At 37.4% G+C, this 14605-nt stretch overlaps 1 protein-coding gene across 5 annotated transcripts in view; it reads right to left on the bottom strand.

Moving 5' to 3' along the window:
- The window catches only part of PCCA (propionyl-CoA carboxylase subunit alpha), a 432199-nt gene that overhangs the window by 236450 nt on the left and 181144 nt on the right, over positions 1 to 14605 (bottom strand). For 3 of the 5 annotated variants that reach the window (XM_031655642.1, XM_031655639.1, XM_031655641.1), the window contains exon 13: positions 1276 to 1434. In XM_031655642.1, coding sequence (XP_031511502.1) covers positions 1276 to 1434 — 159 coding nt within the window. The remainder of the gene's footprint in view (positions 1 to 1275; positions 1435 to 14605) is intronic. The other 2 variants (XM_031655643.1, XM_031655640.1) reach the window with 1 other exon arrangement.

Raw genomic sequence — 14605 nt, 5'->3', positions numbered from 1 at the left:
TTTACACAATGAAGAACCATTTATAGGTCTATTTTCGACATATGGTATTTACCAAATCACAGATTTCAGAATATTATTGTCTTTTACTCTAGACAACTTAGAATGTACTCAAAAATCAAACAGAACTGTAAGCAGAATTTAGCCTGACCTTGTTCATACTTTATTGAAATTGGTAAAATTCCAACATTTTATAAAACTTCTTAGAATGCCTTGGGCAAAAAATAAAATAACCTAGGCCCTACATCAAAACATACTCAAGTTTAGAACAACAAATGTGGTACACTAAAGATATTTGTTTTTCTTACTTCTCAAACAGCTCACATATGGTAAAACTTGAGAATGTGGGTTCTTCAAATAAAGACCTGAAAAAAAAAACTTTGCACATGCTACTAGATATGTACTTCATTTGTAAATATCTTAGATCATCAGAATAAACAGGTTCAATGTCATAAGAATGAAAGCAATACTACTTAAAATATGAAAAAACAAGAGCAATACAGTCATGCCAAAACATATTTTTGAACTCCTTGAAAAATATTTCAAACCAGCTTTCAGTATTCTTAAACACAGACATTGATTTATTTTTAATCTTGACAGACATTTTTGCTGTCGAAAAGTAAAAATAGTACAAATGTTACCTTGCATTCTTGTTTTAGTTATTTGAAAAAAGCATTTAAAAGTACTGAACTGAGAGTTTATGAGTAAAACCCATAATTAAAATTATAAATTATGAGTACAAGTTTTACTTAAAGCTTTACAATTTAAATTTTGATTGTTATTTTCATATAATAATAAAGGAGAAAATTATACAAAAAACAATGTTGGGAAAAATTTTAAGTATCCAATCAACAACTAATGTGTACCCAAGGTGGGTACACATTTTTTTTTGTTTTTTTAAACAAAAAAAAAACCCCGTGGAAATAAATGTTACTTCTTGTTAGTGTTGTTTGAAAATAAACAAAGAAAATGCAAACAAAACAAAAACCATGGTCCATTCAAGCTCAAGAATATTTAACTAATGCTTTGTTGCCTCTTAAAGGATTGGTAGCTATTTTCCCATCTACGAATACATGACAATTAACTAAACCCAATTATTTAAAACTATCTGGAATTAGGTCAAAATTATCTAATTTTTTTCTGGTTTAATTATGGATTACACAATCCAATAGTTGGCAACGTTATAAAACCCTAACTTTACCTCATTGTTTGGCTATACCAGGTCTCATGACTCTGGACACAACCACCATCCTTCCACCCAACACCATTCATTTTTACCTCAGCATAAACCCGACATTCAACTGCCCAGCCGTTGATGGGAATATCAGCTTGTTTGTGTCTGAGAGGGTAGCCCTTAGCAACACGGATCATTTCTTGGACTAGGTCCAGGCCAGTAATGCATTCTGTGACAGGATGCTCAACCTGCAAAGCCAAGGTCTGCCAGTCAGTAGGTATAGAAAAAGATAAATAAATAGAAACAAGGAAAATCACAAAAGTTTTTGGGTAAAATGAAGTTAATTAGATGTAACATTTAAACATACTTGACTAAAAACTCTTGAGCTAGGGGAATAACATGAAAGAATGAACACAATACACAAATCATAAAAAAAAAAAAACTAATGCCTAAAAGTATTTGTAAACTATCTGTATTATTTTTCTCAATTTTGATTTATTTGTGGTCCAACAATATTTAAGAATTTTAATTTTGAAACTAATTCTTAACCAAAAAACTATACATTTATTTCACTGCAGTCTTCGATGTGGTTGATAATCAACCTATTCTGCTGCACTTAACATGGCATCTAGAGGGGCAGCTTATGATTTTCCAAAGCGCTAGTCCACCCTAAGTCTCACCCACTTGCATGCTTTCACTAACCCATCCTGACAAGCAGCCAGATTAGTGTAATCTTGCATCAAGGCAGCGTAGCAGAAGGGAGCAGATGGATCCTTCAGGTTGCTTTCCCTCCACACTGACTTGGGTAATGCTTAGCAGGCACAATTGCAAAACGGAGCCAGTGTGATCGCTCTGCCCTCTCAGCAAATTGCTGATAACTACTTGGGCTGATGCTGTCATGCAAGTACCTGGCCTTCTGCACTAACACAGGAGATATGTATGTACAAAAACATGTGCTGACTTATAGATACACAAACAGGGATACACGTCAACATAAACTTGGTGGATCACTTAGAAATTCTTAACCTTGAGTTAAGAATTTAAGAATTTAAGTTAATAATTAAGAATTTAATTCCACTTAAGTCACTGGGAAAGAGTGAATTATCTACCTTTCATCTAAAACCTTGAATAAGTTCTAAGAATTTAAACAAAACTTTGGCCACATCTGCTGCTTTGATGCCATTTTTTTCTCATAAAAACTAAGTATCTTCTAAATGCACTTCACAATAGTTTCTTTATCATGACATGTCATATTTCATACACTCTGACACAGGAAAAGGTCAGTGAACAAACGAATTATCTTCCCATCTTCAACTACACTAATTGAAGGATAGGACTTAGTCATTATAATAATCTTGAAGCTTATTATAAGCAGACAATGCCATAGTCTTAAAAAAAAGCTTTGTAAAAATAAACAGATGGCATCCATAATTAGCTTTGTGTGTGTTATGAGTTTGTTTACAGTTTCAACAACATTTTAAGACATTTTGACATAATTTTAATGACAAATCATCACTAAAATAAGCATCTACCCTTCGTAAAATAAATGTGACACTAAATAAAGATCTTATTAGGTAGTTTAAAATATACATTTTTGAAAACAAATTATGATTTTGTAAGAACCAAGACTCTATAAGATAAATATAATAAGAAAGTAACTAGCAAAAAAAAAGAAACCCTCTATTATTACTAGAAACCAATTTCATGTGAGAAAGCATCTCAGCACTCTACTCAAGAGGTGAACCTGGATGGGTGTGGTGCTTCACGCCTGTCATCCCAGCACTTTCGGAGGCCAAGACGGGAGAATCACTTGAGGTCAGGAGTTTGAGACCAGCCTGGTCAACATGATGAAACCCCGTCTCTACTAAAAATAAAAAAATTTAGCCAGGTGTGGTGGCACATGCCTGTAGTCCCAGCTACTCAGGAGGCAGAGGCACAAGAATTGCTGGAACACGGGAGGAGGTTGCAGTGAGCCGAGATTGCACCACCGCACTTCAGTCTGGGTGACAGAGCGATACTCCATCTCAAAAAAAAAAAAAAGAAAAAAAAGAGGTGAACCTACTATGTGCCAAGTGCTTTACATCAATACTATTCACACATCCCTGATAGACGAAAAGACAACTTTAAGAGTTAAGTGAACCATTCAGTTTCCTCTTTCTATGACCAGTGCCCATATAAGCATATACCATATACAAGGCAAATAAATATATATTGAATGAATGAACAACAAATACAGATTCACACCTATAGTAAGTGGTCGAGATGGAGCTGGAACTTATCTCACTGCAGAGATGACATTATCTTCCTGATCTTCCTGACAGAAATATATATGAAAGAAATGTATGCATAAAAGTATATGCAATGGCTATACAATTATGTATACATATCTTTTTAAAAGCATATTACTATCAAGGTTTCAAGATCCAAATTTGAAGATGGATCTATAACTGTGTAGGAAAATAGGTACGTCAGATTCACTTTGAATGGGATCCAAAAGTAGACCCACTGTGTTCTAAACTTAGTCATATAACAGATCCATAACATTTTACAATCTAAATTAGGGAGCTACAAGTAATTCAAATTAGAAGCAACTAAGCAGATAACTAAAATAACAAGCTGCTAAAGGTAAAATCCTTACTAACAGAAATTTTAAAAAACATTTACCTTTTGACAAGTACTGCATAAGTCCACAAAATAGTCTAACTTGCTTGAATTTTCCAGGTAAAAGAAATCAACTTCTTTAAAGTAAAACTTAAAATTTTAAACATTTTCGAAAGAAATCCTTCTAAATACATAGGATTCCAAAGCTACTCCACAGGATATGAAACCTTTCCTTTAGACTGTGTTATTACCAGAAATCTTATAAGTACAACATTGCTTAAATAATCACAAATATCCCTCTATTCCCAAATGCTTAGCAACAGTTTCTCTCTATAAGTTAAGCTCAATACTTAAGTGATAGAACAGGGTTATATGAAGGAACAAAAGGACGGACGGACGGACGGACAGAAGGAAGGAAGGAAGGAAGGGAGGGAGGGAAGGAGGGAGGGAGGGAGGGAGGGACAGAAGAACTGATGGAAGGAAGGACAGAAGGACAGACGGAAGGACGGACGGAAGGAAGGGAGGGAAAAGATGGTTAACTTGACCAAAAGGTTATAAAAATAAAAAACAAAAAAGTCAAAAATTGGTGTGTGGTAAACCAACAAGTTCATCTTGTCCCACTTAGAAGAAAAATGTAACTACAGAAGTCTGATGCTAATAAGCATCCGTTGTGAGGGCTATTATGTGGGGGGAAAAGGTTTCTGTGTCACTTCTATTTGGGAAACACCGGGTTAATCTCAGTTCAACAGATTGTTTAGGAAAGACTCTTGTCATTAGCATGCCCATATGTCCTGTGACTCTCCTAGAGAAGGGCCTTGTGCAGCACTTCCTCCTCCTTTTGCAAAGTACCTTTATGAGTTGCCAAGTCCATGGAACACACTTTTGGAAACAATGCCTTAAAAACATTCAAAATACAAGATGGAATTCCCTTATTGTTACTCCATCCTCAACACACAAATATTTTAGAACCTGGTTTCATATGTTTTTCCTACCCGACAGCAATGCGCTCATTCTAAAAAGCACACAAATCAGGGATCCACCAGAGAGCAATGTTTTGCATTGTTAATATATTAGCATGTGAATATATAAATCTTGGGATTTAGTGAGCAACAGTAAGCCCGAACCCCCCCACCAAAAAAAAAAAAAAAAATCCCATTCACAAAAAAGGAGTAAGCCCTACCAAGTCATAATACCTGAGTCCTCAAAGACAAATTTCTCAAGGGTGTGCAACACTGCAGAGTCTAACAGTTGTTGATAAATTCATTTGTATTGGTTACATCCCTAGCTCACCATGAATCTTTTGTTCAAACATGTACAAAAAATTATCAAATGCCATATTATAGGACATAATCATGCCTCATAATATCCCATGCCATTATCATCCTCATGGACTAGAATAAATATGTCTAGTTCCATACACCTACGCTAGATGTTAACAATCGGCTGGCTTTTTATAGATCTACTTGCTATTTTAATTTAGTTTTGTCTTCTTAATCACCATCAAGCTGTCACTATTAGCATTGTGTCCAAACCTCTTACCACTCCCTCTTGCTCATCTGTTGCTTCAAATTTATTTCCCAAAATATAACTAAGCCTGTCAAATGCAACTGTGAGGTAAATTAGGTTGTGCTTCATCTCTGAGTGCTTAATGTATCTCATTTCGGTAGCAGAATAAGCTTAGGAAAACTAAATCTCCTTGGCACTGTGCTGTTACCTACGTCATGATTCTAAAAATTATAACAACAAACTCTGACACTGCCATTGTCATCTTTAGCCTATTCCTCATTAAATACAAACTAGGAAGTATGCTAAAGTTAGTGAGTGAAAGTATGCTGGGCTATTTACAGAGTCTCAAAGTATCTCCCTATAAGATACTTTATCAAGGACAAATGGAAAAATAGAAAGTCTACAGCGTAGAAACGCCAGAGACACCTCCTTAACCAAGCCAACACCACCAATAACGGGATAAAGAGACATTTCATGCTACCAACATGGTGCTCACAGACGGACAGTGTCAGTTCTGCAGTATTCCTGCCCAGAATGCAAAGACTGAATCTAGTACACAAGAAAAGAGACAAACCTAAAATGAGTGACATTTTATAAAATAAATGCTTTATGCTCTTAAAAAATGTTAAGATCCCAACTGACCAAAAGACTAAGGATTATTCCAGATTGAGAGAGAAGAAAGAGATATAGCAACTAAATGCAATGCAGGATGCTGAGCCAGATTTTTTTTTCTTTTACCACAAAAGGCATTAATGAGGCAACTGGGGAAATTTGAATATAGTCCCTAAATTGGACAACAGTAATACGTTAATGTTCAAATCTTGATTTTGATTATGGTGCTATAGTTATACAAGAAAATGTACTTGTTTTTAGGAAGTACAGACATATTTAGGAGTAAAGGGGCACCAGGCCTGCAACGTATTCTGAAATGTTTCCAGTAAATACAGATATAGATAGAAAGATAAAGCAAACGTGGTAAATATGAGCAAAGTGTGTTCAGAAATCACCTGTAATATTTTTACAACTTTTCTGTGAGTCTGAACTCATTTCAAAATTTAAAGTTAAGAAAAATATGGCAGGGTACGGTGGCTCACCCCTATAATCCCAGAACTCTGGGAGGACAACCCAGGTGGATATCTTGAGCCTAGGAGTTTGACAGCAGACTGGGTAACACGGCAAAACCTTGTCTCCATTAAAAAAAAAATACAAAAAACTTCAGCCAGGCATGGTGACGCAAGCCTGTAGTCCCAGCTAATTGAGAGGCTGAGGTGGGAGAATCACCTGAGCCCGGGAAGTCGAGGCTGCAGTGAGGCAAAATCGAACCACCGCACTCCAGTCTGGGAGATGGGACTAAGACCCTGCCTCAAAAAAATAAAAAATAAAAAAGTTACTAGAAATAAAAACAGTGTCCCTAGAAAGACTTGTTTTTCATATTACAAAACATTATTAAAAATAAAGACATCTGACTTGATCAACATTCTTGTCAGAATCCTCCCACTATGTTAAATAAAAATAGTTATACAATAGCAGATAGTTTGGCGGTATGTTTCCTCTGACCTAAACTTTTAAATATTTTACTGTGATGTTTACCTAATAATTCCTAACACTTTCAGGATCAGTAACTGAGTAACAGGCAAGTCATCCTGAAGGGGAGCAAGATTCAAGGAAATTTTTTTTTTTTTTTTTTTTTTTTTTTTTGAGACAGAGTCTTGCTGTGTCGCCCAGGCTGGAGTGCAGTGGCCGGATCTCAGCTCACTGCAAGCTCCGCCTCCCGGGTTTTTACGCCATTCTCCTGCCTCAGCCTCCCGAGTAGCCGGGACTACAGGCGCCCGCCACCTCGCCCGGCTAGTTTTTCGTATTTTTTAGTAGAGACGGGGTTTCACCGTGTTAGCCAGGATGGTCTCGAACTCCTGACCTCGTGATCCGCCCGTCTCGGCCTCCCAAAGTGCTGGGATTACAGGCTTGAGCCACCGCGCCCGGCCCAAGGAAATTTTAATTATATACCTGAGCTGACTTGAAATGAAAAATTAAAACTGAGGAAAGTCAGTTTTAAGGGAAAAGGAAAAAAGTCACAACATGTAAAAAGAAGTCAGAAGGATGCACTGTGTGTCAACTTGGCCACTGTGAGGAGGAGGCTGATGAGAAGTGTTAAGAATTCCTTCAACAGTGGGATATTTGCAGTTAGAATTGTTTGGCAGCTGGTAAGTAGTGGCCCAGCTGCTTAGTCAAAGCAGAAACTGCCCCTAAAAGTGTAAGGCCCACCATAGATAAGTATACCCAACATCAGTGTGGCACTTTGAAATGTACAAAATCCTTCCACACATGCACAAACTTCTTCAATACATCACTGTCATTTAATAGAGAAGGCATAGGAGATTGCTCTCAAGATACGGTGTGGTGAGAGAATGGTGAAATTTTTTGTTATCAAAATAATGTTCTTTTAAATTAACAAAATTTTAAGTGACATTTTTATTCAATATACCCCATCTAAACTTACAGATATTACAAAGACTTTTTTTTTGAAAGCTGTCTTTTGTAAGCAGAACTTGCTGGATTCAACTTAGCAAAGTAGTTTAGTGTGATTACCCATTGAAATATGAGGAAACTGTCCCATTACATAAAATTCAGTTTCATAAGTGTGTGGCATAATAGGCCTCTGTCTTTGTAGTTTGTTGCTATTCCAACCTGAAAGGATGGTCAATGCCATTATTTTTGGTTCTGCTCTGTCTGTTCAGAAAGATTCTGCTCTTTCTGTTCACAGAACGGAATCTAGCATGTACCTACTAAAATTCTGAAGCTCTACCTCCTGAGAATACAGGATTTCAAAATAAAGATCTAAAGTTATTAGATTTTGATCCACAGCACTCAAGGATAAAAAGCATGTTGGGAAATAGGCCCCAACACATCACTCCTATAAACTCACCTTGGAAATAATGGTTATATTCAAGAGTGACCATAAAAACTGAACAGATTCTATTACAGGGCTCCCCTAATGACCCCAAGAATAATAATCACATGAAGAAATGATAAGGAAATTGTTATTGGCTAAACTGTGTCCCCCCCCCCCGCCCCAAAATTCCTATGTTGAAGTCCTAGACCCACTACCTCAGAGGTGACCACATTTGGAAGCATAGTCTTTAAAGAGGTGATTAGGTTAAAATGAGATCATCAGAGTGGGTCCTAATCCAGCATGACTGGTATCCTCGTAAGAAGAGAAGATCAGGACCCAGACAACACAAGGCACAGAGGAGAGGCCACAGGAAGACACAGGGAGAGGATGGCCACCCACAAGCAATGAGAACAGCCTCCAAAAGAAACCGACCCTGTTGGCCCCTGGATTTTGGACTTCCAGCCTCCAGAACTGTGAGAAAACACATTTTTGTTGTTTCAGCCACGTCAGTGTATGATACTTTGTTATGGCAGCCCTAGCAAACTAATACAAAGACCAGTTTTAAAAAGTTAAACATAGATCAAGAGTCCAGAACTCAGACAGCAAGATCGTTTACAATATGCTTTAAAACAAAATCCCAATTGTAAGTGCCTGAAAGGCTTACCTATACATATCTGTACACCAAAAACTTCTTTCCTTCAACTTTCTACTAAGGTTCAGTAAATAATAAGGAAGAGTATAACACATCATACCTTCCATCCTCAGTTTCCCAGCACAAAATATGCCAAAACATCCCAACTCTGGCCTACTCTAAACAGCCTGAGAGCCCTGGCCTCTATCACTTTAAATATAATCAAAAAGGTCAACATTTGCTCACATCCAAAATGTCCCTTCTGACACGAATGAAATTTTACAATTAGTTAGAAATCCTTTTCCCAATAATTTCTCCTCATTCTTTCTACCAAACACTCCAGCTCCATAAAAGACCAAAATCTTTTCATCTGGCAAGTCTAGAAATATTTTTTTTAATCCAAAACTACTCTGAAATTAGAATATGGTATTTTTTCAATTATAGTCAATTGTTATAAACCAGAATTTAGGTTGCAGTAATTCTTAATTTTTAAACAAATGCAACACCCAAGGGCAAAATCAAGTTGCAAGAAAAGTTTCTGAAATCCTTCTGGATATAAAGGTTCCCTGTGATGCAGAATTCTCCCTGATGAGATTAGAGTGTGTGGCCCTCATAGAATTCAACAATCGCACTGTACCTATCCTTCCACGGTAAGAGGAGATTCCTCCTCCACTGCACCAATCAATATAAGCAACTGACTAAGGCTAACAAAAGTGGGACAGTTTACCCGTCTGTTCTCAAAGATATGGACAGCCGACTGACCATGTTTGGGGTTTTAATTACTTATTAAGATTTTATTCCTTTCTATTTGGGAATTTTCTAACTTCTATAGCCTTTGTAGACTATACAGAGGTTGCTTTTCCAAAAAATTTAAATCTAAAAAAACCTAGCATCTGGAAATTAATTACACACACACATACACACACACACACACACACACACATATACACACACACACACACACGAATTTGGAAATGTGTATTATTAAGGGTTCTAATATTCTTAACACAAAGGCCTAAGCCATGTAGTAAATACTTTTCTCTATCAGCTTCATTTTTGGAAGAAAAGATTTCAGTTTCCATTTTTCCTCCCAGACTCTTCTTACACAAACACCCTTTAACAAAAAGGAGGTCTCTTTAAAAGTAGTTAATATTTCAGATATGTTTGTTCACATGTAACAATAATTTTGCAGTTAACTGACAAAAGAATGAGAGACAGTTATTATTTAATATGTGGCTAAGTCTGCCATCTTTTCAGATGTCAGACAGGCTTTATATTAACGACAATAGCAATAGCAATAATGTTAATAATAATGACAACAGTAAGAGTAAAAATGTCAACCAATATATAACAAACAGCATGCAAATGTTATGGATAAGATACTCACAGTTAGCAGAAAGAATGTATGCTCAGTATAAACCAGGTACTAATTTGAATATTTAAACTATATTAACTCATTTAATGCTGACAATCCTATACAGCAAATGCTACAATTAATGTCATTTTACTAATGAGGAAATCAAAACATACAGAAGTTAAGGAACTTGCCTATGGTCATACAGCTAAGTAGGAAGAGAACTAGAATTTACTTGCTCTGAGTGAAAATAGTAGATGTTTGCAATTAAGAAAAACAATGATTAAATGAGTTCTCCATTAGTCAGTTACAGTTGTTCTAAAACATTTTACAATTTTGAATCTCACTGAATGTCTCCATAAAAAACTATATATCTGACTTCATAGGGTTTACAGACTTCCCTAAAGCTCGTGAGAGATCCAGATAACCCAGGTTAGCTATTCCTGCTTTGGGATCCTGTCAAAACCAGCCTGGCTCCCACCTCTCCACTCCAAACTCCATGCTATCTCCCCAGAGTTACCAAGCAGCTGAGGACACGGGAAGCACCAAGATCGAGGGAGAAGATGAGAGCCAAGAACTGGGAACAGGCTCTTCTCCCTCTCTGGCTGAATGAAAACTGGAGACTAGCTTCAGAGAACTCTAGGGGAAGAATGTGAAAGGAACACATCAAGGACATAGATTGGCCTGCAAAGAGTCATGGACCTTGGGGGAAAAGTCAATAAAGGCTCCAGATGGGTCCATGGTCTCTTTGCCCAGGAATCCAAGTAGTCAATAAAAATTAGCTCAATTCTGTCCTTGAGATGAGAATGCTAGGAGACATATGCTCTTCCAGGCCTCCGGAGTAGATATGGTTGTATCTTCAACCATTTGAAGGGCTGCTGTCACTTAGAATAGTTCAAGAAGCAGAACTCAGTACTGATAACCCCCAAACAACCACAGCAAAACCACAGCAGGGGGATTACTACCACGAGAAAGAAAAAAACATTCAGAATACTGATTACACAGGCCAAGTGAAACAGAGCTGCTGAAGGACAGGGAAAATACAACTTTACCCAAAAAGCAGTAAAGGCACTTAAAAACTTAAGGAGTAGCAATGCACATATGTGCATGTGCACACACACCCCGTGTCCTCCTTCCATCTCCCCAGGGGATTGGTCCCAGGACCCCTGTGAATACCAAACTCTACAGATGCCCAGGTCCCTGATAGAAAATAACACGGTATTTGCATCTAACCTATGCATATCAAAAGACCCGTACACTTTTCTTTTTTTTAAGAAATGGGTCTTGATCTGTCGCCCCAGCTCAGTGCAGTGGCATGATCATGGCTCATCACAGCACTGATCCCCTGGGCTCAAACAATCCTCCTGCTTCAACCTCCAAAAGTTCTGGGATTACAGGCATGAGCCACAGCACCCAGCCCTTCCCATATACTTTAAATCATCTCTAGATTACTTATAGTAATACAATATAAATGCTATATAAGCTGTTGCTGTGCTATATGGTGTTTTTACTGGCATTTTTCATTGCTGAATTGATATTTTTATTTTATTTTTAAATTTTTAAGCCACAGTTAATTGAATCCACAGATGCAGAACTAGTAGGTAAGGAGAGCTAACTGTAATGCACAATTAGAATTTCTGAGCTAAAACAATGGGATTTCCCAATTGCACAATTTAGTCAGTTACTTCAAGGAGAGGATAATCACTGCTGCAACCTGAATTAGTAACCTGGAAGATCAATAAAGAAATAATGTCAAGAGACACAGCATAAATACAAAATGACAGTTATCGTAAGAGAAATCTTACGTAGACTTAAATTGCAAAAACTAAAAGTTTCACAAGGAGAAGAAAATTGCTGAGGGAAAGAAATAGTTAAATAACAGAAGAAACTTCCTCTGAAATGAACCAATACTTAAACCTGAACACTGAAAAAGGGCATGGACTAAAAGGCAGGGTTAGCGTATACAAACACACACCAAGGCATATCCTGGTTGGAAAAAAAGTCCCTGAATTCCAATGATTAAAAGAAAATTAGAGCCAGGCACAACGGCTCATGCCTGTAATCCCAGCACTTTGGGAGGCCGAGCTGGAGGATCACTTGAGACCAGGAGTTTGAGACCAGGCTGGGCAACAAAGTGAGACCTCGTCTCTACAAAAAAATTCAAAATTTAGCCAAGCGTAGCAGCATGCACCTATGGTCCCAGCTACTTGGGAGGCCGAGGCAGGAGGACTGCTTGAGCACAGGAGGTCAAAGCTGCAGGGAGCCAAGGTCATGCCACTGCACTCCAGCCTGGGTGACAGGATGAGAAAAAGAGAGAGAGAGAGAGAGAGAGAGAGAGAGAAATTAAAAAAAAAAAAAATCGGGCAAACTTTCAGACAGCAAGACTACATTATCTCTAATGGGAAAGAAATGAGAATGACACCAGATATAATACTAGAAGCTAGAACACAGCTGAAATTCATATACTCCTGAAAGCCAAGAACCGAAACCCAATCCTGATCAAGAATCCTGTACTCAATCAAAACAGTATTCCCCTTTCAGGGCTAAAGAAACATAGTTGAGAATGTGACATTTCAGAGCGTATATTCCACAAATTCTACTGAAGAAATTTCATGAAAAATATGCGCTACATAAACAAATGAACTAGGGCAGAAATCTCAAAAAAGAAAGATGAAGATACAGCAAATAATGAAAGATGTGTCTGGGCTGTATACATAGGAGTTAAAAAAGGTCTTTGGAAACACAAGAGATAAACTACAAAAGAAAGTCAAAAATAGCTCAGAAGTATTAAATTATCTTAGCAAATCTTCAGTGTTGGAAAGTCGAGGGAACTAGTTACATCATCTTTACAAATGATGGAGAAAACGTCTGTCTGAATAGAACAATAAATAAAATTTTAAAGGATAATAGAATTTCCAAATTATCAATGGGAAACAAAAGGGATAATTAACAATTATTTCAGCAACAAACAGAAAAGGAAAAACAAAATAGAAGACAAGAAAAAAACACTTAAAATATAAGATAAAATAAATAAAATCAAGTATTTAAAATGGGAAGAAGTAAATTTTCACACTAAAAGAAAATGTTGGATTAGGTTCTTAGAAAATTTTTTCAGGCTGGGTGCCAGCGGCTCACTCCTGTAATCCCAGCACTTTCAGAGGCCAAGACAGGAGGACCCCTTGAGCCCAAGAGTTCCAGACCAGCCTGGGAAATATGTTGAGACCCGCTGTATACAAATACATACACACACACAATTTTTTCTAAACTAAAAAAACAAAACAACTAATAAAGAAGGCTTTAAAATAAAGGACCAGAAAAAAAAGGAGGAGATACAATATGATATGAGTCAGAGTAGGATTTGAGATTAAATATTTAAACAAGATGAACATTCAGGCAAGAAAAAAAGGCACAGAATTCATGTATAAGAGCCATAAACCCACATACATCAAATTACGCTGCACACAAATATGTAAAAATATGCATTAGGAATGCGGAGAAAACTTAAAGACATATACTTCAGTATAACGTGAAATTACATGATGTCTGATATCTGTGTTAAAATACTCCAGCCAAGAGAAGAACAACTGAGAAAAAGAAGGCATACCTGAAACAACACTGGGAAGTAAATAGGAAGCTGGTTGCAGATTCCTGGGGCTCTATTCTACTACTGTTGCTATTCTGAACTACTTCTGTATGTGTGAAAATTACAATGAGGAAAAGAAAGTGAGACAGACACACAAAGGGAGGAAGGAGGAAGGGAAAGAAAAGAAGGGGAAAAGGAAAGAAAAGGAAAGAAGAGAGACGGAAAGAACCAAAGAAGGAAAGAAGGAAAAAAATGCAAAGATGTCTTGGATACAAAGATTTTTGGGGCAATGAACCTATTCTTATGATACCATAATGGCAGATACATTTGTCCAAACTCACAGACTGTGTAACGCAAAGAGCAACCTCAGTGTAAACTACAGACTTTAGTTAAAAACAATGTATCACCAGGCGCTCTGGCACAGGGCTATAATCCCAGCACTTTAGGAGACAGAGGCCCCAAGAGTTCGAGACCAGCCTGGCCACATAGTGAAACCTCATCTCTACAAAAAAATACAAAAATTAGCCAGGCGTGGTGACGTGTGCCTGTAGTCCCAGCTACCTGGGAGGCTGGGGTGGCAGGATCGCCTGAGCCCTGGAGTCCAAGGCTGCAGTGAGCTGGGATCTCACCACTGCACTCCAGCCTGGGTGGCACCAAGACCCCCATCTCTAAAAACAAACAAACAAACAAACAAAAAACCCACAATGCATCAATATTGGCTCATCAGTTGTAACAAACGCACCACACTAATATGAGACACTGAGTAGAGAAATGGTGTGGGGTGAGGGAGGGGCATATGGGAACTCTGTGTACTTATATATTCTATAAACCCAAACTGCTCTAACAAATAAAGTTAGCTTTTAAAATTA

Source organism: Papio anubis, chromosome 15 (genome assembly GCF_008728515.1).
Source record: "Papio anubis isolate 15944 chromosome 15, Panubis1.0, whole genome shotgun sequence".
In the NCBI taxonomy this organism is placed as follows: domain Eukaryota; kingdom Metazoa; phylum Chordata; class Mammalia; order Primates; family Cercopithecidae; genus Papio; species Papio anubis.
Note: the sequence above shows the minus strand (reverse complement) of the source record. Positions and strands in the feature narration are given on the sequence as shown.